Below are 26,747 nucleotides of genomic sequence, written 5' to 3' on the forward strand. Positions count from 1 at the left end.
TATGGCAATCACACATTTGTAATAATGAGCAAGTGGTGTTGCACACGTTATTCCTGCACATTGATAAATGCAATTTATCTTAATCGTGTAACCAGTTAGGCAGGATCATGAAAAGTAATTTTAATAAAAAAAAGTAACTCTTACAAAATTAAAACAAAAAATAACTCTTATACGCTTATAACATTACAGGTAGGCTCCCCATCCAATATACATTTGGCATAAATTATCGATGCTCATGGCTTCTTGAATTAAAATATTAGTCTGCCCATCAACTGACAACGGTATTGAAATGGTCGACTTACGCTTTGATTTTATTATACCCTTAAGTCGCTCTTCAATGTTTGCCAAGTGTTCAACGGCCTGCACACACGTATTGTTTTATTCACTTAACTGACTGTTTAGTACATACCTGTAGGTTCGGTTGCTCCCCAACATTCATATTAGGCACTGCCCTTCGCGACCATGACACTAAAGGGTCATAGACGAACGGTGCTACGATTGACATTAACGTGTTTGTGTGTGCTCGAAGAACTGTCAGTGTACAGGCGCACGATTTGCGAAACATTCCCTCCACACCTAAGGGACCCATCGCTGCAACCATATTATGTGTAAGTCTGAAGGGTACACGTTCCGGCCACTGGAATGTTTCCCCTAAATGGTGGAAGGTACATTAAAATCGATTTTGGGTAGTACAAAACTACCTTTATTAAACAGACAATTAAAATCGACATGAACCGTATCACCACAGGTGGAATCAAAGGAAATATTTTCACCATGACGATCTCCCAATCCCAATACATAGCCGACCATCGATATTGCCGCAGTCGTATGTATGTAAGCCGTTCGCGCGGTTAACCAGCTCTGCGCATCGGGAAACGTTTTCCTGAACCATTCTTTGAAAATCGGTGGATTTCTTGGCAGTAAACATTTAGTAAACACGTCCCTTTTCTTTGCCAACGAATCGTTTTGATTGCAGATAACGTTCTTTATGTCTCTTCCGCTCATACCTAAACCTAAGTGCCTTTCGTTAACAACTGCATGGTTATGAACAAACCCTACCTCTCTGTTTGTACAAATCTTGCAAAACGGGACGTAATCCGACCAAATTATGTATCCACTCCAATATTCCACACTCTTCGTTTAATGGTACGACCGAATACAGCCGAATGTGCAATCGCCTTTGTCTGCAGTCAGGGTCTCTTGATAGCATTTGATTTACGACGTCGTTGAATTCCATTAGACGGAAGTCCTTTCGGAGATCATCCTTTGGTTTCAAAAGTTGGGTGTACCTGTGGGTGGACGTGGAATGTTTTTATATGCATATGAATTTCTCAGCACACAGAAAAACTAGTAAGCACATTTATGTGATAGTAATTTAGAGCTTTAGTTAGCCTTTTCAAATGACTTCTGTCCAACAAGAATGGCAAGAAGCAAAAGCGTAGGTACAATCTTCGTTAGGGGACGAAACATGCATTCCAAAACAGAATTTTCTCCACAATTATAACAGTACTATCGCAAAAATCAAGAAACTTTAAGAAAATGTTCCTATATAGGTATTTCTCCATCTTCTCTTACATGTGGTCATTAAAAAAATGGTACTTATAATTTTTTCCTGATTAAATTCCCCAATAGGGAATATTTAAGCAAATAATCAATCAATAAAAAATATTCCCCTTAAAAGTGGCTTGAACAAAAGCATACGTCACCATTCTCTCTACTTTAAAAAAAAATGATATCAAATTTTGGTTTTTAATTATTGTAAGCGTTCATTTTTGTTTCAATTTTGCAAAACTCTGAAATATCATAATACTTACTTATTCCCATCTGATCCCCTAAAGGTGATTTTCCTGGGATGCTGCATACTTTCCAATATTGTAAATTTGTCCTCAATTCCCACAATATGAACGTATCGATTTGGAAAGGGATTATGCTGACTGCTTTGAAAATCCGGATTCGGTAAGATAAGTTTTCGAAATTTCTGTGTCGGTATCATTATCTCACTGAAGTCACTATTGCTCAACATTCTGCAACAATTTCGACTTACCAAAGCAATGACGCTGATGCCTATAGTTACCTTGGCAGTGACTGCAATACGGAACCTACTGAGGCGACTCGAATATTGTCAGGTATCTCCTTGTTACACAGTTCGATTAATTTCTCTGCCAATTTAGTAAAGTCTCCTATCAGTCTGCCCATGTTGGACGACTTGGAGCGTACTTCTTTCAAAATTTCGGTGCACCTCTTCAATCGGATCGCACACCTCGATTTTATCATCGATATTAACATCCACAGAGTTTGTTGAGGATATTGCAAAACTAATTTGACAATAATATTTCTTAGCTCAATTGACACTTGCTTCTGTGGGTGGCATATTCTCGACACAATCTGTGAAAATGCCGTTAAGAATATATAAGAGGGTAACCTCTCGAGGAACGTATCGATTAGGTTCGTCATCTGGGTAAGGGTATTTTCGCGTTCCATCTTTCCAATTCCCCCGGATTTGCTGACCGTAATTCCACTCGCCAAGTTGGAGACGCCCGTGCCATAGTCGAACCAAATGCTAAGCATTCGCGGCATGGACTGATAGACGTACTCGCTACCGTAAAGCAGCGATCTTCCGAAGTAATTAATCATGAGCACTTTCATGTCACCTTCTTCCTTCTCCCTCTCGCTGTCAGGTAACGATTGAGAAAGGCGGTCGTAATACTGCGCAAGGCACACTAGACTCTTTTCCCATTGATTGAAATTGTCGACCGCGTCTTTGTAGTGCTGTTTATTCACGTGAGCGTCGACGTTTGACACTGAATCGTTGTAGGAGGCAATCAGTAATTTTGCTTCTGCCGAAATTTTCCTGCAAGAAGCAAAGTGAAAACTAAGGTTGTTCTATTAGTTAACTTGATCTAGTTATGGAAGGCATCTTTTCCAGTTGTAATCCAGACAGTACCTTTAATTATTATACATCAAATTAGTAAGTTTTAACAACGGTATACCCTTAAAGATTTTTTCATCCCTCGCTTCGGGTGCGCCATATTTGAGTCAATTTTGGGAAAATGTTTGTAAAATCAGAAATGGTATGGTCAAAAATGCACGAAAAGTAGGTTACCTTTATCCCGATTGCAATGGTGAAAACCGAAAAACAATGGACAGTCGTAATCTCAAAATATCGACAAAAACGCACTATTTTCTAATGTATAGAATATCCTCACTAAGTGAAAGTATGTCATATTGTTCTAAAGACAAAAATAGGGAAGCTATTGACAATTTTTTTAATTTCATCAATGTGGTTTTGATTCAGAAAGATGATGTCAAGTAGTGTAGACAAAATGCAGTTTACGAATTAAAAAAAACATGATGTAATGGAATGTTACATCATGATTAGAAAAAAGTGTTTTTTGTCAATGTACCTGCCCACAGATAAAATACCCAATCTGTGTACCTGCCTGTGTAGTATACTCTTTAGTTGTTTACCTTTACTTGTTTATATTTTATTTATGATTTTTCTCACTTATAACTAAAATTTTAAATTGTTTATAGACTTATATTATTATATTTTCATTTCGGGTAAAATTACACACAAAACTCGTCAGTAAAATGCCACTACTAGACTCGGAAATTAAAGTACTTGGCCCCAAAGTTATCTTGACTTTTATGCAAATAACCATTACTGTATTGTATAATTGTATAATTTGAAATAAATAAATATATTTACTTTATGTCCAAATCATTGTTGCCGCAGGAGAATGATGGGGTTCCTATCGCATCCGGAATTAATCTCTCAACCCCCTTTCGTAAGACACTCAAAGCTTGTTGGTGCTCCTCTCTCATCCAGTGCAGCTGAGCTTTTTCAAGAAATAAGCGTGGTGGTGAGTAGTCGTCCGCTTTCAATGTGTAAGTAAACGCTTGCTGGTGAACCTGCAAGTTTTAGACTGCCGCATTCGATCATCGAAAAGCTTTAGACACTTACACCGGACGCCCTTGCGATGGTAGCGCTGCGTAACCAAGATTCGCCCAAAATTGAATTGAGCAAATTTAAAGAGTTTGGTACTCTATCCCTTAAAATGGTTTTCGCTTGAAGAATTCCCACCCGTCTCAAACTTAAGATAGATTCTTGGATTTTTCGAGATTGGTGAACGATCTAGAAATAAATCGCGCTATTGTGGATAATTAAATGCCGTTATACCTTTAATCGTAACTCCCATTCCACCATCAATTTCTTAAGGACAGATTCACACACTTTGTGATCGTTTGGTCTTAATAGCAGTTCTTTTATCATGTTTCCTATTTGCTTTAACTCCGTTATTGTATGCAAACGTGCCGCGTACATGTAGCCATGTTGATATGCACCTTGTTTTAAGCTGGCCGCACCTAAAGCGTCTACTTGCGAAATTGATAACGAGTTTAAAATGTTATTAAACTCATCCATTTTGCCTGCAATGAAAGACACAAATTTACAATTGATTAATTCTTTGGTTTGTTCAATCAGAAATGAAAATGAGTCTATTAATGTGGATTATTCTAAAGTAAGCAGAATATGATGCAACTGGTCGAGAATGTTCTAAAGAATCAATAAGAGTAGTACAATAAATTTTATGTTGTCTGATAAAATATTTATGTTGCACAACAAGACCTGAGAATAATTAGGCCTACCATCTTGAAGATACAACAGTGATCTCCCCACTTCTAAGCTCCAACTGTGATTACATCGCATTTCCGGCTTTTTAAGTAACTCATCTAGGTCTGAATAGCGTCCTAAACGTAGGAGAGGTTCGGCTTGCATTTCTAATAACACATTTTTATTGTAAGTCGGATACGAATGCACATACCCGCGGACGTAATTTAGCGCCGCGTGTACGTTCTCCAAATCTAAATAGCATTGTACCAAACACTGCAATCCGAAATTAATAACATTTAACTTTCTAGTTTACAAAAATGTACTTGTAGGTGATGCAATTTGAGCGGTGCGGGTATCTGTTCGTAGTGAGCTATTGCATCAGTTAATTTTCCAGACACTTCTAATGCCAACAATTTTTGTTCAATGGGCGGTTCTTTATCATGAATTGTGGTTACTCCTTCTACACCATCTGGTTCGTCCAGTTGAGCGTAAAGCTAGAATCATTAATTAACTGCTGATATTAAAACTGTAGTAATACCTCGGTAAAGAGTGGCAGATGATTTTTCAGTTGGTCAGAGTGCTCACTAATGTACTCCTCGAAGTACATCAGCGCCCTAGCATACTCCCCACATCGGCAATTTGAGCGAGCCAACTTCAGCTTGCAAAAACGAGTTAAAAATGACTAAAAAAATTAATTTTATTCAAAGTCAAAGACGCGTAAGTACCTTAATTATTCGACATTCTTCTTCGTTGGCAGATTTCGGCCCTTTCCATGTCCATTCCCTAATCCAACGATCCAAAAAATCCAAAAGAACGAATACAACCTTTTCTTCCGGCGAAACAGTATTGCTCGAGATAGGTGTGCCGCTAGGTAAAGACGCTATCGGCACGCTGGCCTCTCTATTGGTGTAAGTATCGATTACCGCCGTGAACTCGGCGAAAATATCGTCATGAGACGCCTGACTACCATCTAACAATGCGTGCAATAGGATATGTGGTAGGAAGACCATTAAGGTATTATGGTCTTGGTGCAAACTTGGCAAACATACCTGCACCACGGATCGTTCGTCCACCTTCATTTCCAAAGTTAAATTACTTGTCCAACTAGTGGGAGTGGGAAAAACAATATTAATTTGTGGAACAGACAACGAAATGTAAGTGGTATCTAGAGAGCATTTGCTCAAAAGTTCATGTTAAACATGTGACTCTACTCTAAACAAACAAAGTATGCCAGAGAACCTTCAAAAGCGACATCGGCAAGTTTACTGCTTAATTACAATTCGTAGGGCGTTGAAAGTGTTCCATCTCGCGATCGGCTTAGGAACTGTTCAGCAATTTCTCTCGTGCATTTTTAATACCGAGTGATTCTTAACAAGCTTACTTAGAAATCCATAGATCGTAAGTTGAACCATACTTGGATCCGTATATTGGCGAAACCGGAATTTTTTGTTTTGGTTGCAGCAACGTATAACGTGAAGATAACATTGGCAGCATAAGTTCTTTTTGACTATCAGGGAAATCCATCCAAAGTTTGTGTTTGCGACTGCTCGGGTCAGGAGATATTTCATAATATTTCAAAGCTTCTTGTATTGCCAACGCAAAACGGTCCATTTTCTTTAAGCAAAAGAATGATTAAGTGGCGCTTTTAATCCTCTACGACTTACCCGCGTGTTCTTTTCCGCTTGCAAAGCTCGAGTTAATTCATTTAAAGCGCTAACAATAAAACTATCCTCTGTGATGAAAAAAATAAATGACTGTGTTTCAGTTTTGTACTGCCTCGGTAAGTGACTAGGTTCGATTGCGCCCAGCTCCCCAAGACACTCGCCGCAAGCCAACTTGATAAGGTCCTCTTTGTCGCGGCAAGCGAGCATGAGTACGTCCAAAAGACTAACAATGATTGGATCGATACCATTGTAACCCAATATCATCCGATCTAACTCTTCTCTGTTGGTTTCCAATAGCCGTTTGATGTACTTCAAACCGTGCACTCGAATTTCGACAGTTTCGTGATTTAAATATTTTAAAAATGCGCTCAAATGTTCTCGAAACGGTAAGCCTTGCACACGCTTTAAGTATTTCTCGATAACAACGCAAATATCACCACCTACAGTGCCTTCCAGCAAGAAAAACAAGTCACAAATATAGTCCTTAACGTAGGCCTCCTTTTCTATGATTAGATATCGAAATATCGCCGTAACTTTCGGTTGATTTTCTAGTAGAGGTATCAGAAACACGAAAATTGACGCCAACTGCGGGCCGAGCGATTCAATTTCGCAACTTTTGAGGAAAGCCTCCCACACGTCGCAATGCAGCTGGCCGCTAACCTCGTTCGAATTCAAAGCCGTCTTCAACATGGCAAAAATTTTAAAACGCAAAGGCGTAATGTACTTCGGTCCCATAAAGGTCACGAGCTCGGCGAGGCTCAACAGAACCTTCTCGACATCCAAATAACGAAGCAAAACCAATTTCATGTCGAAATTACCGAGGACGCCTAAAAGTTTCGGTTGCAAATATTCGGGAATTCGGTTGATGCCGATTGGGGGGCCGTCGGAATCGTCAGTCGCCAAAATACGTAGGCCTACTAGCACTCGGTCTCGATATTCGTGGAAGTTTAGCAACAGATCGCTTAAAATAACCTGCAATTTACATTAATGCTACAACTAAGATCGACTCCTCGCTCCCAATTCAACTACTGTCAATGACGGAAGTATGCAGATTTGAGTTTGATAATAACAAAATAACCATTTGACGGATTTTATTGGGGCTTGTCTCAAATGAGCCTCATAAATTGAAACCCACCTGACCAACTACATATCCAATTTTAGTAGGTATGTTTAATTGATCCTTTGCTATCACGTGACAATTTTATTTCCAAAATTTCAATTTTGTGGCTGCTTGTGCGCATCATACTTTTCGAAATGTAATGCGGCGCAAACGTATCGTTCTTTTTTTGTAAGCCAATTTGGAACCAAACGCAGTTTTTGTTTCAAAGGGGACTAGAATGTATTCTTCTGGTTCACACAACTTTCACTGTAGCCAATGTGGATTCGGAAAGGTTCAATGGCAACATACTAAAAGTTCATAGGATTTGGTCCGGGGTTTTTCTTTTTATGAGGTTCTAATATTGTAGGATGGAATGCCACAAAATGGCATTTTTAAAACGTTTTCTTTTGATATCAATCCCATTCAAGCTTACACTTACCAAGAGATCTTTCTTCCGTAATGTTCTGCCACTACATCCGGTCTTCTCCTCAATGTACCTCATCAACCGTTTGAACATGTCTTCAGTCTCGTTCAGAAATATGTGTAGGAAAATATTCCCATATTTGCTGATCAATAAGTCCTTCACGCTCATTTCTTCCAACTTGGCGAACTCCTCTACGAGCCTTTCGACCTGAGGCATGATGACTATCATTGAGATCAGGACGGGTAACAGCGAACGACTTTCCTTCATAACAAAATCTTTGGGACCATAAAAGCCGAGAACTGTCGATATTCTTTCTAGTGACGTTGATAGACTGTAACCTATGACGGCCAAATTAATAGCGCAAATTTTCATGATGTTACTGCACAGTTGCTGACGGTGCTGTGCGTAGATTAAAGCGGTAGTTGTGTTCTGCAGATGAGCCATTTCCATGAATATATTCAACGCAATTAAGTAATGTTTCGAAGTCGGATACATAATAAAGTACAGTAAGATCTGCGACACGTAACGTGTGGTTATGGGCAATGACAGCTTGGACAATTCACTTATGGTGGTCAATAGAGTTTCTTGTAGCTCGTAATTCGATTTGTGTACAGATTGTTCGGAGTACTTTTGCAATTCCAAGAAACAAGTCTTAAACATTTCATTTTTGTCCTCATTTGATATGACTTTGCTTTCCTGAAATAGAAAAGAAAAGAAGCAAATGCTAAAAGATCAACAAAATTTGTGGTACAGACATCTATGCCAGTCTATGCTTTGAAATAGTTGATGTCGATTGCGTAAACCTACTACAAAACAAAGAAATGGCTTTGATTTGCGCAGTTTACAAAATTAATTACTGCATTCAGTATTTCTGAGCTTAAATCGCTCTCAGGAGGATGTAACTTGCATGGTTATCTCATCAGCATAATTGATGCAATAAAAATAAATCAAAAAACAAACACTTACCGAAATGGCAACGAATATGACTTTCACCACTTTAGAAAATTCTCTTCTAACCATCACGTCTCGATCATCCGCAAATTTGAACCAACATGACATGCCACTAACATCATAAAATGGCAATAAGTGAGTAAAACTGTGCATAGTCTTAATTATAGATATTTTTACATTGGAATCGTTACTGGCACAGTGCTTCAAGATATGTTTCAGCAATCTAAATACTGTTTCACAATTTCCGTGTACCGGTTTACTAACAGCATACGCCATTTGCGATTTCGCACTTTTTTCTAATATAGTCTCGAGTTCGTACTTCTCATTTACGTTATAATACTCTTTTCTGCAGGACAAACAACATACTTCGAACACAGTCTCGTCGTTAACACTTGAGATGAAATGAACGAATTGAGAACTTGACTGGCAGATTATTTCACCTCCGACCTCAATTGCGATGGGTAGTAACTGGGGCGATAAAGTTTCCAAAGCAGGAACCAGTACGTCCGTAATCCATTCGTCTCTTCCATTGAACATCGTAGGGTAACGCAGCACATTCCTTACTACCTGAAAAACATTCGCATATTTATAGGAGAACTTGGGTACATCTTATGATTTAATAAAAAGTGATCTAACATCGATCATTACTGTAGAATCCAAAATTTAAAAAGGTTATAATTGCCAATAATTTTCATTTTTGCGAACAGTTCATAAACAATCTCATCCATGAAGTTATATTGAACCCCTAATACGAAGTGCGTTGGCCAATACGAAAGAAAAACCAATTTGAACATACAAGCATATTATTATTACCTGCAGCATCCCCTAACTCGAATTAATTTTAGATTGAAACCTACCACTTGAGGACGCTCCCAAAAAGTGCTTTTTATTGACACTATCTCAGAGAGATCTATGTAATAATAATAATAATAATAATCTTTATTTCCTGTGGACATATAAAAATGTATAGGACACGTCAGTAACAATAACAAACAACATAAATAGCAATAACATGTGAGTTGGATATTATCACAGTCTACATAGGTACGTGAAGTCAAATGTGCAAGATGTCAATATTGGAGTCCCGCAAGGTTCCATTCTGGGACCTCTGTTATTCATTACTTTCGTGAACGATTTAGTTCGATATATTGCTGATGCAGCAATTACCATGTATGCAGATGACACATCGATTTTGTTAGGAGAAGTTGCACTGGAAGATGTCATCAGTTATGCCACAGAGGTACTGGAGCCGCTCTTTAAATGGTTTTGCTCAAATAAGTTATACCTGAATACTGATAAAACGTATTTTATGTTATTCTATGCGGGTAGAATCTATAACGAAAATACTGCCTTGTTACGGACAAACAATAATATCATACACCAAGTGACCAACGCAAAATTTCTAGGAATTCATATAGACAGTTCTACAACATGGGAAAGCCACTGCAATAATATTATAAGTAAATTAAGCTCTGTCTGCTACCAGGTCAGATTTCTTCGTACCGTCGTATATATCAGCACTCTTAAGAGTTTTTACTATGCTGAAGTTCAGTCCAGGCTGCAATATGGTATACTGCTATGGGGTAACTCAAACTATGCAAAGGGTGTCTTTGTTAGTCAAAAACAAATTATAAGATGCTTGGTGGGTGCCAAAAGTGGGGTATCCTGCAAACCATTATTTCAAGTGCTATGCATAATGACATTACCCTCTCTGTATATATATGAGGCGGCTAACTATGTCAAAGGGAACCTCAACAAATTTCGTACAAACCTAGCCATTCACGGGAGATGTACAAGATTCGGCAAGAAGTTACTATTACCACAACATCGATTAAGGCTGACTGATGCCAGTTTGAAGTGTATGACGATTAGGATCTATAACAAACTGCCCAAGGAGATAATAGTATATTTTGATGTTATATTGTTATGTGTAAGCGTATATGAGAGCCCCATAATTGTAAAGGGCCCTCATTCGCAGTTTGCAGCACTTAAACATCCTACAATGGAAAATTAATAAAAGAAGACATTTGCTGTGGGTAGCACAGATAACACCCTCACACCTGTGTACCTATGTCTAAAATAAAGGGTTTTGTAATAATTTAAATAAAACTGAATTTGTGCTAAAATTATACAATTTCATCAGTGGGCTTGGATTGAAAAGAACCATCAAAGAACAAACGAAAAGAAATGTTTTTTAACGTTGATCTTTTTAACACTGCCATAATCAAGTAGACTCTCCAAAATATCGAAAACAAGCATAGGGCAACAATAAAGGACTAATTTAATCCCTCAGAGAGCGAATTTAAGTAGAACATACCGTGTAACCAATTAAAATTGAGTTTGTACTATTAATTAAGATGTAGGTATAGATTCAAATATATGTTATTTTCATGCGCCATTTTTTAATGGAGTTACAGGGGACAGGGTTGAAAATGTAATAACTACAAGTCGATTAGATCAAACTTTTACTTAAATAAATATCTTACCTCATTCGGAAGCATAGGCACTACATCTCTCCAATGTGACTTAATTATTCTGAAATAATCATGTCGGATTTGTTCCGTACTTTTAGTATAGCGCAGTGTGTGACGTGATGAACAATTGCACACTAAAGTGCACAAAAAAGTTAATGCCATTTGTAATGTTCGGCTCGACTTGCACGTCCAGAAACTGCCTGGCTTCCATTCATACTTCAATAGTTCTGTTCCCTTGTTGGTAAAGGGAAACGAAAAAGCATTAAAAATAAGATCAAATGATCCTACGCAATATACATCGGTTATAAATTTGCGCATCAATATCTCAAGCGAGTCAATTTTGTTACATGTTGAGAAATGATTATATGTTATCCTAAATAAATCTAGTACAGAGGGCCAGGATTTATGTTCGTAATCTTCTACCTTAAGCTCATTTGTTAATTTTACAAATTTTTGTGCTGTAGTCAACAGATCTAAGAATTTACAGTCATTAGTCTTATCTACCATATCATTTGCATATCTTGCACTTGGTAGACATGGAAACATACTAAAATAAAGTTTATACCACGTTGTTTTCCACAATTCGATTCCTTTTTCACGCTGAATCTGTTCCTTTACAAACTTAAAGTATTCATATTCTTTACAGTTCACGACTCTATTAATGTACTCCTTCACATTGTCTGATGAAGGTAATTGATTACGTCGAACATAAGACAGACTCGTAAATTGCAGATCTTTGGATACTGCCTTTGCATTTATGTATAAAGCAAAATGATACAATTTTTCCATGCAGTTATTGAAGTGTTTAGGTGAAGAAAAAATTACAATGAGCAAAGACTCGAGGCACTGCATTTCTCCCTGTGATATAATAGTGGTCTTATTATACACGTTACACACGATATTTTCCAGAAATGAAACAAAATTAGAGTACCTTAATGGTACATTCCCACTAGTTAATCTAGAAGGATTTGCACAATTTAAAGCAGTGACATATACATCGATCGCTGACAGTTTTAGGTCCATACTGCATTCTGACAGAACGAATTCGAGGCAGTCGAAATTGTCATAGATCACCTCATGTAAGTTACTGCTTTTGATATTCAGCAACATGTTCGACAAAAGCTTCAACACACGCATTTGTATTTTACTGCACATGGTCTTTGAAGAGACCTCGATTGGAACAGCGCTAAAATCCAACTTATCTTTCAGTTCTGGTATTTCAATCGGCATAAATATTTCCAATCTGATTTTCTTAGAGTCATTACAATGCATCCTGTTCAACTGTGTTAGGCACGAGAAATACTCGCCGCATAATTCGGTATACAAATCGGGCTGTGATATGCTAATGTAGTGGAGTATGCGAATGTGAACGTTAAAAACGAGATCGTGAATTCTACAAAAGAAGAATTATAAAATGCTTTTAAAAGCGCGACGTACTTAGCAAAGTTGTCGCAAGTTAGTAGATAGAAGCATCTCTCGAGTAACCAAATAGTGAAGGCTTTGTACTGTAACGTCTTTTTCTGATACTCTTCCCAGCTCGTTGAAGGATCACGAGTGTAAGCGATAATTTTTAAAAATTCGGTCGTTTTTATCACGCTGGTGAGTCTCTGCAGAGTTGCATCGGAGAATGCCATGTCAAGAAGGGCAGGTATGATCTGCTTGTTGAACACCTCCCACATAGGAAAAGCGTCGATGTTTTCCATTGTCGAAGTGTTCGTAAACTGAAAAAAAAAAACCACAAAGAGCAAAATTTGGAAGGAGTTACATATTTGTTATTCAAATTGTTGCATTACGAAAAGACATTTGGAGGTTAGGTTTTAGTTGTTGACAGCTGTTTCCCGCCGTTGACATCAGCTGGTCGTAGTCCTAACCTCAAATTCCACAAAGTTTTGAATATTCTTTATTTTAGCTTGGAAAATGCCCGAAATGTCGATAGAAAGAAAATGCACCACTTATCGCAATCTGTCCGATCGATTTCAAAAGCAAAGCAAGGACTTTAATAAACAATATTGTAATATTTACAATGTTCGCCTTCAAAAAATGCAAGTTCTTTTAAAATCACCAATATTGAACAAATGGGGCGAAACTTACCCTGTGTGCGAACTGCACAAGGTGTCAGAAAGTGAATATCCGAAATGTGTTGTGATTGGCACGCTGTTTAAGGATCAGAAGCTGAAACCTTCAGTTTTGAAGCAATTGGCCGAAGCGAATAGTTTAGTACCTCAACCCATTTACACTCACTTCACTGACGAATCCGACTGTTTGTTTCTCGAGGACAATTTGCAACGGTACCAAATTTATGGTTAGTATCTGTTACAGGCACCTTTTTCCATGTTTTCATGCAATAAGTTACAAGTGTAAAATATATTCTAACAAATGTAGGATTTGTACTTGTGTTACAGGCTTCAGGTCTACTTTTCTACAATATCTTATCCTCCTTGCTCCCATATTTATGTTTTTGAGACTTGAATCTTTTACTCAAGTATATTTCCCATGAAATTACACTAAGGGCTGTAGCCGGTCAACCTGTTGGATTTCTTTTCTCGCTATCAGCTTCTGTACAGTAAATTTATTATTCCTTTTAACAAAATTCCTTACTGTTTACAAAACTATTTAATGCTGAATTAGTATATAGGTATGTTTCTATTTTTATTTATAAATACATATGTCCCTGATAGATACCACATATAGGTACATTGCACTGATCCACTAATTTATTAGATACCTTTTCTCTATTACATACGACATTATTTGTTAAAATAATTCCGAAATTGTGCACTTCATGTAATTCACTACTGATTATGCTCACTATTTTTGTTTGATTTTTTTTCTTAAATATCTACTGTAGGCTGTTTACAAAAAGACGAATTGGTTACCGGAATCTCAATGGCTTTGCTCGGTTCCGATATGGGAAATGGCAAATTTAACGTTGAGGATTACTGCTTTGCTGGGTTTCCAACGCAAATCGAAAGGCCGATACTAGAAGAAGATTTATTTGTAGTTTTTATAAGTGGATTAGATCTGGTCCATATTGAAAAAACCTCACTCATGCTACGGCTATTTGTCAACTGGATCACAGGCCTCATTCCGGATGTCGGAGATGTATCCACCAAGGTCGTCCGATTAGTTATTGCTGGCAACAGTACCCGTACGGTTCATGAAAAAATTAAACCGACGATTGCTCTTACATCCCGAAGGACAGAAATGCCCGAAGTGATCGAGTCTGTCAAGTTGCTGGACAGCCTGCTGTTAGAATTAGTGCAGGTTGTCGACGTGGATCTGATGCCGGGGGAGCACGATCCTTCAAATCACATTATGCCACAGCAGCCTATGCATCACTGCATGTTTCCCAAATCGATCATATTTAAGTCTCTTAATCAAGTGTCCAATCCGTACGAATGTGAAGTCGGTGGTGTACAGATTTTTGGCAATTCGGGTCAGCCTGTTACGAACGTTTTGGGTTTTTGCAATATACCCACGCCTGTAGACGTTCTGGAATATTTTTTAAAATGGAGTCACACAGCGCCTACTGCCCCCGATACGTTAGGCTGCTACCCATTTTACGAAATTGATCCGTTTGTGATCGAAAGTTGCCCACATGTTATGTTTGTGAGCAATCAGAGCACATTCGATACAAAAGTTGTCACAGGTACATCAAACACTAAACTACAAGCACTTTCATCACATACTGTTTTTAGGTGAGGATGGGCAAGTGGTCAGACTCATTTCCGTTCCAGAGTTTGCAAGTACCTCCACAGTTGCTGTACTCAATCTGAAATCTTTAGAATGTTATCCAATGTCATTTACTGCTTAGAATTTATTAAAGTTAAGTTGTTAAACATACATTTTTATTGCCATTCTTGAGTAGAGTATTTCGTCAATAGATTGTTCTTAAAAGTTTAAATTTAAGTCTGATGTGCCGGTTTAGGAAATTTATTAATCTTTCCTCCTTTCATCTCCATATGGTAAGGCGGTCATAAAATCATCAACAATTTTGTAATTAAGAATAGTGTATGGTGGTTGACTTTATTTACTCTTATTTGAATTTATTGTACCTATGCATTACGCCTTAGGAGGTATTTACACTTGTCAACAATATAACATAAGTACGATATAAAACATAACACAATTAATAATAACCAACTACATAAATCATACAATCACATCAGTTCCATCTTATGGCTAGATTCAAGAAACTCCTCATGTGTGTAAAAAGCACTAGACATCAGAAAGTTTTTTACTGTTGTTCTAAATTTTATTACACAATTATACAATTAAATCAGTGATAATTTTTACATTCGTTCAAACGGTATATTCGTCATCTGTAAATTCTTTTTGACCCACTTGTCAATCTTCTCGTCTAATTCGACATTGGATAAGTCCGTATGTGATCCCGTCTTTCCCTTCCTTACAAAACCCTCTTCGCCTCCATATAATATTCCCAATTCTAATAAATCATTAGCGTTGAGCGACTTATTATTCTTAAAGTTCTCAATTTGTAAATGATTCTGTATTTTCGTCAATTGATCATCATCAATTTCCTTCCCCAAAAAGTTCGACACCTTTTGGATTGTCTGCAAAAATTACACATAATGAAAGTTTCCATGGATGTGAATGCTGCACACCTGCAATTTATTCATTTGGTCGTAGAACAGAAAAAGAAGATTCTTGGAGCTTCGCAAATCCCAGCCTTCTTGTAAATGAGACCAAAACGGCGTCCAATGTACTAAAAGTTCGATAATTAAGTTCACTTGAGCGAATTTATCTTACCCATATCCTTTAGGAAGTACTCCGCGAATGTCGGAAAGTCACCCCGATACCCTTGGGTTCGAAATAATCTGTTCAAATAGTAGTACGAGACCATAACATCCTTCGGGTTTCTTGCAACGTAAATTACCTTACAGCCAGAGGTTAACAAATTAGGTGGCAACAGGCTGAATGGCAGGTGTGTTTTGATGAAACGCCTCCCCTTCCAATTTTCCAAAATCTTCCATGCTTCTGTGCAGACGTCTTGGATCATATTTTGTCGTTCAATACTGTGACTATTTTCTTGTAAGAATTGTGCCTTCATTTTCGGATGGACGCACATGCTGAATCTAAAATTGCGTAATTACAGTATTGTACCAAGGATCGATGTATAAATTACTCTAAAAAAGGAAATCTTTCGTTTAATGGTACTGTAGCGGCCGTATTGTAGTCAAATTCGTTTGCAATTAACCACACCATTTCTTGCGTCCACGTTGTACCTAGGCAGACATTTGTATGATCCTCTTACAAGTAAAACATAGTGCCTTACCTGATCTTGGAAATGTAACAATCCAGACATCGTCGGGTCGTATTTCAAAATTGTAATATTTTTCTGCTACCTTTTCATAGCCGCTAGGAAAGAAATATTTTTGAGGGCCTACTTGTACGAACCCTGTATGCTCCCCTGAAAGGAAAAATGAGTACATTTCTATTCCTATCTTTCGTAAATTATTATATGCCATATATAAATTGTGTTGAGTAGGTATATTTCATGCATACTAATGACACAACTAAATCATCAGACAAATAAACCCTTAGGTTAAAATTTTTAAATTCTTGTTTGTGTATGTCTACCCTTACTACAGCATCATTTCAGAATTGAAGGAAATATTATCCTGCTCTAAACATAGTTATCATTGAGAAGGTTGTAGAGTTGAGTACGAATGAACAGCCAGAAATTCAAGGACTCTCCATAAGAGTAGGTATAGTGTTAAAAACCAAAATACCCAATTACCACAATACAGGAGTTCTCCTAAATGTAAGATAATTTGAAATTAGCCGATGATGCGGTAATTTTTTTCAGGAGATGCCTGGAAATGATCAAATAATTTTGACTTCTGTGTGACATGAATTTTGTGGAGCTTTTGCCTCTCACTCGCCTATTCTAGGGCAGTGAAAACTTAAATTATTACTTGGTAAGGAAGGTTTTTGATGAGTTTGATCTTTGTTAAGTGGGCGAATATAAGACGTGTGTGCATTAAAAATTATCTCAATAAAGTGTTTCCCATTCCTGCATTGGTTATAATCTGAAAGCTAATGATCTGGCATATGCCAAAAATTACGCTCTTTTAGCTTGAATCTTCGCAGAAATATATGATACTAGAGTGCCGGTTGTAAAATTTCACTTCAAAAGCAGAAATATAAATGCCAGAGGTCACTCTCATAATAAATCAATCACTGATTAACCGACCTCAAAACTAAATATAAATTTCAGTTTTCCATTATCAATGAAATTTGCCTGACGACAATAAGAAAACCACTACTCCCTTAAGATTTGGGTACCGTTGTAAGGGGATAACATAAAATGAAAAATTTGGTCTTATCGAAAAGTAATTGTCTAATTTTTCTCACCTGTAAAAGCATCCAATAGCTCCTTATTTGTGTCAGGATCTACAATTTTAACTTCGTAAGGAAATTTCCTCTTACTATTTTCATCTCGATTATTATTTAAAATATCCTCAATTTGAATGTTATGTGGCATAGTTGTTTGCAATGTAGTTCCACTTGAACTGTTTTACTAATGGATATTTACAATACAGCTATCACACAAGTACATCTTTGTACGATGAATGCTAAATTATTAATGAAGGAGAAAGTTATTAGCAGAAAGTTGAGAGTATTCATAGCTACCGCTACCACTAATTTAGGACACTTTCCATGCGAGTTTCTCTTTTTGCAGATGCATTTTAACAAATTTTGATTCAAAATCTTTTCACAGAACGTAATTTATTTATTTTTATAATTCATAACAAACTACATATATATGAAAATAATCTTATTCTACAATTAATTTGGCATGATTTATATTGTCATAGCTGCAATACATGGACGCACTGAGATTATACATACTTAAGGCAGTCGTTTGATAATTATTAACTTTGTACTGAATCAAAAGCTTCCAATTAGTACAGTGATTGACATTTCCAGTCTTACTCCCGTTCAGTTCCACTTACATGTGTGCTTTTCTTTATAATGTGGGGAATATAACATGTGTATTGTGGTAGGCCATTATGATTACATATTTTGACAAAATGTACAAAAATCTACATGCAGTTTGATAAAAAGTAAGAAATCGAACTCTCACGCTCATTAGGCTTTGTTCAAATTTTGTTCTCGATTCCATACGCTTTATCCGTATCATTGGTAACATATCATCATGGCAACCTAATACCATCACCTAAATAAAAAGTACTTTTAACCTTCACTCCAAAAAATAAAATTTGAACTTATAAATAAACATTGTGGAAAACACTCATATTAAAGCTTCATTTATAATTATTGCTAAATGTCGAGGACACGGTCCGTTTTAAAGTATAAATGAGCTGATTTACAGCTTTCCAAGTAAAATTAAATAGTAATAACGATTTTTAAAATACTCTGTTGCTTAAACTAACAAGTGGCAATCACATACAACCTTCGTTTCACAACGTGTATGCTTGGCACGTTATAATTCATGTTTGGCAAGAATATGCTCTGCAGAGAAATTAGCTCAAATCCACCGAGCTGCTAAAAAAGTATCACACAAAGAAACTACGTTAGGCAGTAGTTCAGTCAATGATTTGTTAATACTGAGAAAAATTTTCAGTCGAAAGAGGGTAGTGAGAATCAAAAGGGCGAGTCTAATTACGAATGAATCCTTACACTTGGCAAAACTCGCCTGTCAAAAAAGTTAAAGTAGCCGCTATACTTTGTAGTATAGAAAGAAAAAAGTTAGGAATGTTGACCATTACTCTTCTTTTACACCCAGTGCCTCAAGTTCCCGTATCAAACGATGCAGATACCCCTGATCAGGGTAACCGTGTCCGGAGCCATTCGATCCGATTTCCGTTTTGTGGGGCAAATTCCATGCAACGACGTCCTCGCAGCCTGTTGTGTGTGAGCGATTGACAGTAAAAACCAACCGCCTCTGCCACGCCACGTTCAACAAACGTAGAGCTCTCCGACCGGCCGAGTTGTCGGGAAGATAAGCAATTCTGGGAAAACCGACTGCATAATATTCGCGTCCGGGATTCGGATGTTCTGTACTTTGTATTCCGGACTGAATGCTAAAACATAGATGTTAAGTTTTCAAATAAACACTGATGGGGATTACTTGTATATGATTTGGATGGTACGGTGATTCGTGAAACCGGGCAGGTTCCGGTCAATGACGCCCCATTCCATGGTTCCCGGAGGTTGGTTGCCATGCTTCTCTCCGTAAACGCACCCACAGACTACGCACTGTATGTGCAGTTTTGCACCGGTCGCCTGTTGGTGCTTTAAAAGATAGTTCACGCAATCCAAATGGAGGACGTGATTGCAGGGTAGTGCTATAACAACTCTGGATGGTTTCAATAGTTCCCTGCATGACGGACATGGTTGTCTTGGTGCCCATTCATTCGGTTGAGATACTCTTACAAATCTAGAAATTATTGCACTGGCCAAATCAACACCTACAAGGGAAATTATTGTTAGATATATAGATATAATGGTGTGGAGGAGCGAGCACAGCACATGTAGCCATTTGTTTTGCCGCACCCTGTACTACAAACAAGCAACTATAAACGGGATGACTGGATACTATATACATTTCAAGGCTTATGGGATCAGATTCTTCATTATTAGCTAATTTGTTTTGCTGTGGAGGACTAACATACCAACAATTGAAGGTAAATCCTCAGTATCAACCACACCATCGTCACTTCCAGTACTGTAATTCAGCAAATCAGTGGTGGAAGTCGTCGCTTGACTTTCTTGACTAAGGTACGTAGAAACTGTGTCCAAACTTGGCCGTCGTCCTGACTTTGTACTGCTACTATCAGCATCCAGTAGAGATTCCTTATGTGCTTTATTATCACTATTTTGACTTTGTACATTATTACACGATTTATGACCTACAAAATACGCATGAGATAATGATTTCGTCTAAGCTCAGCCTACCAAAAATATTCAGATTGTGCAAAATTGTCCGAGCCAAATTCGACGTGGTGGTTTCACCATTACTCTTTAGCTTATTACTACCTTTTTTCTTAGAATTTGTGGGCTTCTTGCATTCCATTGCACTATTAGTCGGACTAACAAGTTTCGTAGCAGAGTTTGGCTCTATATTGCGGTATGACTTCCGTATGTCCGAAGAACGACGGCCTGAAAAGTGAACTTAGCTAATGTGTAGTAAAAATTTCTCCCACCAGTCACGACTGCCAATTCCTCGAGTCTCACTTTAACTAACGGATATGGGGCCTGCTTTATTCGACGAATATTTCGTAGTCGCCCATTTGTTAACCACCTCAGCGTTAAGTTACCGAAATTGATTATGTAGGGAAATCCCAGGTACGTTAGGCTCATGTCGATTGTCTGATCCCCCTACAAACGCAAACTAGAAATCAAAGTGGGCAAGTAAAGACTCACCCTGGCCCATGCCTCTTCAATGATACACTGAATGTCCATATCAAAAACTTGCCACTCGGTACCATGATCGACCGCAATTTCCCACTTTGCACCTTTCCCAGCAGGAGAAGTAGGTGGATAACATTTTCGCCTCACTCGTACCACCACATCTACAAGCAAATGCTACAGTTTCGCTCGCCACTAAGGCGATACCAACCCGCATCCTCCAATTCCTGAGTTAAGCTCCTCAAGTTCACATAGTAATTTAGGAGGCTAGGATCTGCATCTGATAATATGACTCGTGTCAGCTGCTTGACGTTCGCTCGCTCAAGATGCTGCGCCACGGCCGGCGAGTAAGGCTTCCAATACCCATTTCTATTTTCCCATTCCCAGACAACTACAGCATGTCCCGACATCATCAATGAAGGAAATGGGGACCATTGCTTTTAACTCTCACATACTATTTTAAATGCATCTTTAGTCTTGCAGATGTGGAACTGAAATGTTGTATCCGTTACGGAAATTAAGTGTAAAGTAAAAAAAGTTCAGGTTTTTATAAATAAAAAAACTGCCAAAAGTAACACAAAACCAAACAAGTGTCTGCTGGGGCTGTCAAGAAGTGGATGACCTTTCAGAATGTGACAATTCCATTGGCGGAGTATACGATACGATAGTGTATATATGCTCGGTTAGCCAGTGAGCGTTGATTAACAGGCGATCAGTAGATCTTCATCGGTTTTCCACAATTCAAATAAAAATAAATTAATAATAATTCAGTGCGATATGCACTGTTCTAAATGATTAGTTCAAATATCCATTTCTATTATTTGTGCCAGAGACTTGCTATAACTAGACTGCGCTTAACGTATCTAAGGTGTTGTCGACACAGTATGCAACACACAATGCACCGCGGGGCAAAAATCGCTGAGATGATATGCAATATAATGAAATAAGCTGTTATTTTAGATGTTCCGTTCATTAATCATTCTCGTGATTAGCTCGAATTAGTAAACAGATAACTTTCTGTTGAGAATAAACCAATAAACTGAGGTTAACTTGTGCCTATCATTTATCAACATGTACTCTGTCGATAAATTTTTAAATAATATGCTGATTTTCAACGGATAAAAGTTTAAAGGGCCAATGGATCAGAGCCATTCGAAGAGAAAAATTTACTCCCACCATAGTGCATTTGCGGGGAATGAAGCCGATTTTAGAAAGGTACCTACAAATGTGTTAAACAATAATGCAATACCGAGCGTTTTCGACTTTCACATTCACTTAAAATAACGCAGAACCGACATCCTTTACCAGCAAGACAACGGCAATACCTATTTGCCTATTAGTTATAGACGTAACTAAGTACTTACTGGTACTAAGTATATTTCAGGTTTTGTTACAAGAAAAATAGCTAAGTCTGTTAAATGTTCCATATGTGCAGATGCGATATTCGCATCAGAGAGTCATTCAAAGCTTTTAACTAGAAAAAATCGTGGAGGATTGTTGCACGTATCAAGCGATGCATTAAAAATTTGCCAAATTGCTGAAAATGTGTTCAGGTTTTTCATTCAATCCACACCACACCGCGTTGTAAACAAAATGGTTATCAGCAGCCTAAGAAAAATAAATAACAGTTACAGCTCATTTGGGTTTTTGGATAGGCATATATTGAATCAAAATCCGCTAAATAATCATATCTTACTACTTACATCTTTAGTTTTAAGAGTATATTTTCCCATACGTGTTCACCACCAAAATACACATATAAATCAAATTAGGACTAGAGTAAGGCAGTTATATACCAATTTAGTTCAAATAAAATACCAATAAATTCGATTAAAACAGTTAACAGCTATAAGTTATCTTTTTTTGCTACTAAAATTTAGAATAAACATGGCTAAAGCAAGCTACAGAACGTACGTCTGCCCCGCGATGAACAGTTGGTTGCCTATCCTATCTTGACAACAGGCGTTTATAGTAAAATCTACGTTACGCGCGGTCTAGTTATAACAAGTCTCTGATTTGTGCAAACGGTACCGTGAGTCGTGATTCTGCCTTTGAACAATAATTACTGTTACGCCACTGGTATGTAGGTATTGCATCTTTTTTGAGGTTATGATTTATTTTGTTTGAGGTTATAATTGTAAACTAAACGTTTGCCCAAGTATTTTGTTGTAGGATTAGTTCATAAAAATGGTGAAGGAAACAAGCGCAAATTCCTCTCGAGAGAGTTCGATTAAAAAAAGACGTAAAAATCCAATTGGAGATCCAGAAGTTGAAAGTGATATATACAAGGTACCCCCGCCACACAAACAGTCACTCTTTAACAGATTTTTCTGTAGAAAGTTATTGCCTTCGAAGAGAAGGAAGCGTTTAAGCGAACCGCCGCTAGTGATATTAAATTGTGCCTCGAGATATGCGAGCACATAAGGAACATAATGCTAGAAATTGTCGAGTTACGATGCCGTAAACCACCGGACGTAAGTACCATGATTTAGAGTCTCGCAATTACTTTGTTGGTTAGTTTGCAGCGAAATTGTATGATAAGACTGTTCAGGGATGTTCGTATATTATTATGTTGAAAAAATTTAATCGATTAGATCGTGTTCGTATGACTTCTTCACGTGAGGCGATTGCCACCGACAGGCATAAGAACGACAGCACAGAATTACAATATCAGAATCTTCTATACGAATCCGCCCACTTGTCCTCTGAGATTAAAAAGTGTAAACAGTTCAAGTAAGTAGAAGCCGTGTTTGTGCTTTAACTGGCTAACGCTTGTAAAGGTCGAAGGATGAAGATGTGGAGCTTGTAAGTGTGGAGGAGTTTCTTCAGGATGCGCCCGCCGCGAAGACGAAACCATTTAAAAATGTAGGATAGATATCTCCAATTTCATTTTTAATTATCCACCTTATTTTAGTATCCGAATTTGGATAATACCCAGAAACATGAGCTTCACCTGGCAAGACTGGAATGGGAATTAACGCAAAGAAAAAAATTGGCTCAACAGTGCAGTAGCTTGGAAGACGAAAAAAAGCAAATAGCAGCAGGTAGGTATTCAATCTGGAGTAAAAGGGCATTGTTTTAAAGACTGTATTGCGACCATAAGGTATAGTTATTAAGTCTGGTTTTAGTCTCACATTCTCGGATGCATGTTCATTCTCAAAGGAACCTGTGTCTTGACCAGTTATGTGTTCGCAGTGTATACAGTGGAGTTTCTTTTTCCTCCTGGCACTCCCTGTGATGTGGGTCTACTTCAAGACCCATATTGTAAAAGTGTTTTTTTATTCAATAGTGACCTACTAAACTTTCTGACAGAGTACAGATTTCATTAGCCCTAATGGAAGTATGCCCACCATTCATTCACGTTATTATTTTCTGCATGAGGGCTCAGACTTCAAATGGGCTGGAATACCTTAATGTATTCTTTACATCAGAATTTCAAACTTGGTCAGATCTTAAACCATTGCATAAGTTGCGAAAATGTTTTGGAATTTATATGTTTTACCCGAGGTTTTACCTAAGCAGCGGGATTCACGCTGCATACTATGTTATGTATTGAAAATTGAATATTTTGATGTTTCTTCTTCTTCCTACAAACTACTTAGTTCTTATACTGCAGCTTTAAAATTGAATTTTTAGATATTTTAAAGACAAAGAATCGACTCTCGGAATTGTTGCCAAAGTTGGTCACAGTTTTGGATACTATGAAACCACTGCATGAGGACTTGGGTTTGCCTGTTGAAAAAAGTTATGTGGAAGAAAGGCAAAGATTTCTGTTGCCCGATCCTTTGTTCATTTTTTATGCAAATGCTGACGGCTTTAAGGAAGTTCACGGTATGAATCCATCTTACAAACGAATTTTGTCATTATTCTTTTAGGTATAAATATCACATTAAACATCCTAGGAGAGCAAGACGAAGCTATCCGTTGGAAAGAATCCCAAAATATTTCCATTTTTCAAAATGATGACACTGATGCAGAGAATGACCGGCAAGAAATTGAAGTATGCATTATTCGTACTGGCATAATTGTCTTAACTAGATATTCTACAGGAGAGTGTGGAGGTGGTCAAAAAAAGACGTCATCGTAAAGCCAGTCAAATTGATAAGAATGAAGAGCGTCGTAAACTCTTGCTGGAGGTCCATCCTTTGTCAGTTCAGCTTATAATTCATCATAAGAGTGGCAGTGTCTTGACGATGCAATTTTTTTATTTGACCTCATTAAATATTATCGCTGTTACATCTGATGTCCAATTTTCGGATCACATTACTGGTAATTTGAAAGTTTTTGCACATTATAGCAATTTACACTCAAATGGATTTTGTCTTTTTGGTCAAAAAATGTCCCTCAACACGGGATGGTTTCTTTGTTTTTCAACAGAGATCATTTTGTACGGCTTCACAAGCTTGGGCAGTATATTTTGTTTAGAACATTTAAAAAGTAACGATTTTGTACTATCCATTTGGTGAAAATCTTTACATTAGCCATTAGAGCTTATTGAAAATTTTCGAGGATGCGGCGCCAAAGAAGTTCTTTATGGAGAAAACATACTGAAGGAATTATTCACCGGAGATTTTGGCCTTGACAGCCCGAATCCTTTAAACCAGTACCAATTGAAAAAGATCGGTCTCAACTCCTATCAGTCCCTCGTTCCAACTTTGGGCTATGTGTATTCGTGGGCACAAAAGGTTTGCGGATTGGAATTTCTAATGTCGCAGGTTGAACACAACTTGACTGTGATGACTATTTTGGCATTCGATTTTTGTAGAGATTGAAAGCCGAAAGCAGTGTCAGTGGCCGCCATATTGACATCGTCATGAACGCTTTGAATAAACGACTCGGCTCAAGAACATCATTGGCAGTGCAGTTGCAGCAGCTTGGTAGTGGGGAGTTCGTCCTTAATCTTTGCATAAATGGAATTTTTCAGAGCAAAACGTAATGCCAACCGTCCCGGAGTCTGTCGACATGCCTCAAAATGTCATCTCTTCATTGGCCAAGTGGACCTCCATCAGTTGGCAAAATTTTTGCGAAGCAACATGCACAGCCGCTTTACTAGCGAGTGAGATGGTTTCTTCAAGTGATCTCTTTTATTGTGCCACAATCACCAGAACAAGAGGTAAAATTATTTTGTATTTTTTAAGCTTGCATGCAACCTGATTTCAGCTTCGATTAAAGCTTATATCGCCATTCAAAATGATTATCCCAAGCAAACTCCGATATTTTGCTTGAATGCGTTTTGTGATGGGGAATTTCATTCAGGAAATTGCGACCAGATCAGGGTAAATTATTTAATGGTGCACAAATATCGATTACAACTAACTTGTAGGATATGGAAAGAGCGGTAAACGTGGAATGGAGTAATAGCAGTGCTCATAGCGCCACTTGGTTGTTGGCAGCACAGCTTCGCTATCTTTGTGCATACTTTGATGTTTTCCTGGAGATTCAATCACCTGTAACTTATGCCCAAAATGCAGTATTTTTTAAGAATATGTGGTAAGTAAATTGTTGTCATTAACCGTTTTGCTACATTTGTTATTTTTAGTGGACGCAATAAGAGACGACCGTTTAAATTCAGAAAAGTTGGAACTGGATTTTTTACACAATTTTAACATTTATTTGATAAATTGTATTTGCCTTACAATATAGCATGCACAATTTTGTAAAATGCAAAGTTTATTTAAATTTTGGACTTGGTCGATGGAACATCAATGAATACTTGCACGTAATCCTAGCTTTGAAGAAAATGTGTACATTTTCTGCACCATTCCTTCACACAATTTACTCAGTAGAATCGTTCTCGCACCTTACCCAGGGTTTTCGTCACTCCTAGATGTCCTCCCGATATGCCATCGTACATCTGTTGTATAATACCTCAGATTTTCTGCTCTTTACGAATGCCTCCTTCGAGCTTTCTTCACGCGTCCTTTAAGTCTGCATCACAACTCCTTCTAGGCCCCTTGACGCTTCGATGTCCTTTTTCATAACTTCGAACTCCTCTCTCTCTCGCCATCTCTGAGTGTCCTTCCAAAGTATTGTTTGACAGTTTGACGCGTTCTTCCAGTCTTTTTCGAACTTTTTCTTCACGTACTCTTGAGTGATTGTATCACCTTTTTTTTTTGAAGAAGGT

At 37.7% G+C, this 26,747-nt stretch overlaps 5 protein-coding genes across 6 annotated transcripts; 2 read left to right on the top strand and 3 right to left on the bottom strand.

Annotated features, from left to right (window-relative positions):
- Positions 1–105: 105 nt before the first annotated feature.
- On the bottom strand, positions 106–12,949 carry LOC116179287 (serine/threonine-protein kinase ATR-like). Its single transcript, XM_031499041.1, has 19 exons — positions 12,662–12,949; positions 11,237–12,617; positions 8,766–9,317; positions 7,815–8,495; positions 6,277–7,248; positions 5,994–6,226; positions 5,338–5,716; positions 5,151–5,294; positions 4,936–5,106; positions 4,648–4,885; positions 4,181–4,428; positions 3,965–4,135; positions 3,710–3,912; positions 2,075–2,851; positions 1,815–2,024; positions 1,060–1,289; positions 702–1,013; positions 410–651; positions 106–360 (listed from the first exon to the last, which is right to left on the bottom strand). The coding sequence occupies exons 1-19, from the start codon at positions 12,925–12,927 to the stop codon at positions 184–186; spliced, it is 7,587 nt and encodes a 2,528-aa protein (XP_031354901.1). The 5' UTR covers positions 12,928–12,949; the 3' UTR covers positions 106–183.
- Positions 12,947–15,147, top strand: LOC116179289 (DNA polymerase delta subunit 2). 2 transcript variants are annotated; one of them, XM_031499045.1, is made up of 4 exons: positions 12,947–13,081; positions 13,134–13,526; positions 14,073–14,873; positions 14,923–15,147. In XM_031499045.1, the coding sequence occupies exons 2-4, from the start codon at positions 13,142–13,144 to the stop codon at positions 15,036–15,038; spliced, it is 1,302 nt and encodes a 433-aa protein (XP_031354905.1). In that variant the 5' UTR covers positions 12,947–13,081; positions 13,134–13,141; the 3' UTR covers positions 15,039–15,147. The 2 variants fall into 2 exon arrangements, with proteins under 2 accessions (XP_031354905.1, XP_031354904.1); XM_031499044.1 differs by lacking the exon at positions 12,947–13,081 and having other exon boundaries at positions 13,092–13,526.
- Positions 15,022–17,872, bottom strand: LOC116179290 (sulfotransferase 1C4). The gene is made up of 6 exons (XM_031499046.1): positions 17,603–17,872; positions 16,521–16,655; positions 16,371–16,470; positions 15,995–16,320; positions 15,850–15,950; positions 15,022–15,798 (listed from the first exon to the last, which is right to left on the bottom strand). The coding sequence occupies exons 1-6, from the start codon at positions 17,730–17,732 to the stop codon at positions 15,517–15,519; spliced, it is 1,074 nt and encodes a 357-aa protein (XP_031354906.1). The 5' UTR covers positions 17,733–17,872; the 3' UTR covers positions 15,022–15,516.
- An 88-nt stretch (positions 17,873–17,960) lies between these two features.
- Positions 17,961–21,241, bottom strand: LOC116179288 (protein deltex). Its single transcript, XM_031499043.1, has 7 exons — positions 20,835–21,241; positions 20,639–20,787; positions 20,419–20,593; positions 20,171–20,374; positions 19,888–20,124; positions 19,344–19,683; positions 17,961–19,296 (listed from the first exon to the last, which is right to left on the bottom strand). Exons 1-7 carry the CDS (start codon positions 21,034–21,036, stop codon positions 18,978–18,980), a joined length of 1,626 nt encoding a protein of 541 aa, XP_031354903.1. The 5' UTR covers positions 21,037–21,241; the 3' UTR covers positions 17,961–18,977.
- Positions 21,242–22,731: 1,490 nt separating this feature from the next.
- LOC116178174 (THO complex subunit 5 homolog) lies at positions 22,732–26,285 on the top strand. Its single transcript, XM_031497594.1, has 14 exons — positions 22,732–22,912; positions 22,960–23,097; positions 23,142–23,356; positions 23,404–23,488; positions 23,538–23,667; positions 24,260–24,454; positions 24,499–24,623; positions 24,673–24,892; positions 25,133–25,338; positions 25,389–25,500; positions 25,548–25,736; positions 25,784–25,899; positions 25,947–26,113; positions 26,163–26,285. Exons 1-14 carry the CDS (start codon positions 22,811–22,813, stop codon positions 26,227–26,229), a joined length of 2,067 nt encoding a protein of 688 aa, XP_031353454.1. The 5' UTR covers positions 22,732–22,810; the 3' UTR covers positions 26,230–26,285.
- The last annotated feature ends 462 nt before the right edge of the window (positions 26,286–26,747 follow it).

The sequence above is a fragment of the Photinus pyralis genome, unplaced genomic scaffold, assembly GCF_008802855.1.
Source record: "Photinus pyralis isolate 1611_PpyrPB1 unplaced genomic scaffold, Ppyr1.3 Ppyr1.4_LG8, whole genome shotgun sequence".
Lineage (NCBI taxonomy): Eukaryota > Metazoa > Arthropoda > Insecta > Coleoptera > Lampyridae > Photinus > Photinus pyralis.

Bases quoted from the DNA above. Each gene is read 5' to 3' on its own strand.
- LOC116179288 (XM_031499043.1), bottom strand. From the start codon at position 21,036: ATGATGTCGGGACATGCTGTAGTTGTCTGGGAATGGGAAAATAGAAAT. The intron at 20,125-20,170 runs GTAGGCTGAGCT...CGTATTTTGTAG, and splicing joins GCACAATCTGAATATTTTTG to GTCATAAATCGTGTAATAAT. The intron at 19,297-19,343 runs GTAATCCCCATC...TCTATGTTTTAG, and splicing joins ACCATCCAAATCATATACAA to CATTCAGTCCGGAATACAAA.
- LOC116179290 (XM_031499046.1), bottom strand. From the start codon at position 17,732: ATGCCACATAACATTCAAATTGAGGATATTTTAAATAATAATCGAGAT. The intron at 16,321-16,370 runs GTAATTTATACA...ACGCAATTTTAG, and splicing joins GAAAGATTTCCTTTTTTAGA to ATTCAGCATGTGCGTCCATC. The intron at 15,951-15,994 runs GTAAGATAAATT...TCGAACTTTTAG, and splicing joins GTACTTCCTAAAGGATATGG to TACATTGGACGCCGTTTTGG.
- LOC116179287 (XM_031499041.1), bottom strand. From the start codon at position 12,927: ATGGAAAACATCGACGCTTTTCCTATGTGGGAGGTGTTCAACAAGCAG. The intron at 4,429-4,647 runs GTAGGCCTAATT...CTTTCATTGCAG, and splicing joins ACTGTTGTATCTTCAAGATG to GCAAAATGGATGAGTTTAAT. The intron at 1,014-1,059 runs GTAGGGTTTGTT...AAAGGCACTTAG, and splicing joins AGATTTGTACAAACAGAGAG to GTTTAGGTATGAGCGGAAGA.
- LOC116178174 (XM_031497594.1), top strand. From the start codon at position 22,811: ATGGTGAAGGAAACAAGCGCAAATTCCTCTCGAGAGAGTTCGATTAAA. The intron at 23,098-23,141 runs GTAAGTACCATG...TTTGTTGGTTAG, and splicing joins GATGCCGTAAACCACCGGAC to TTTGCAGCGAAATTGTATGA. The intron at 23,357-23,403 runs GTAAGTAGAAGC...ACGCTTGTAAAG, and splicing joins AAAAAGTGTAAACAGTTCAA to GTCGAAGGATGAAGATGTGG.
- LOC116179289 (XM_031499045.1), top strand. From the start codon at position 13,142: ATGCCCGAAATGTCGATAGAAAGAAAATGCACCACTTATCGCAATCTG. The intron at 13,527-14,072 runs GTTAGTATCTGT...TATCTACTGTAG, and splicing joins GCAACGGTACCAAATTTATG to GCTGTTTACAAAAAGACGAA. The intron at 14,874-14,922 runs GTACATCAAACA...TACTGTTTTTAG, and splicing joins CGATACAAAAGTTGTCACAG to GTGAGGATGGGCAAGTGGTC.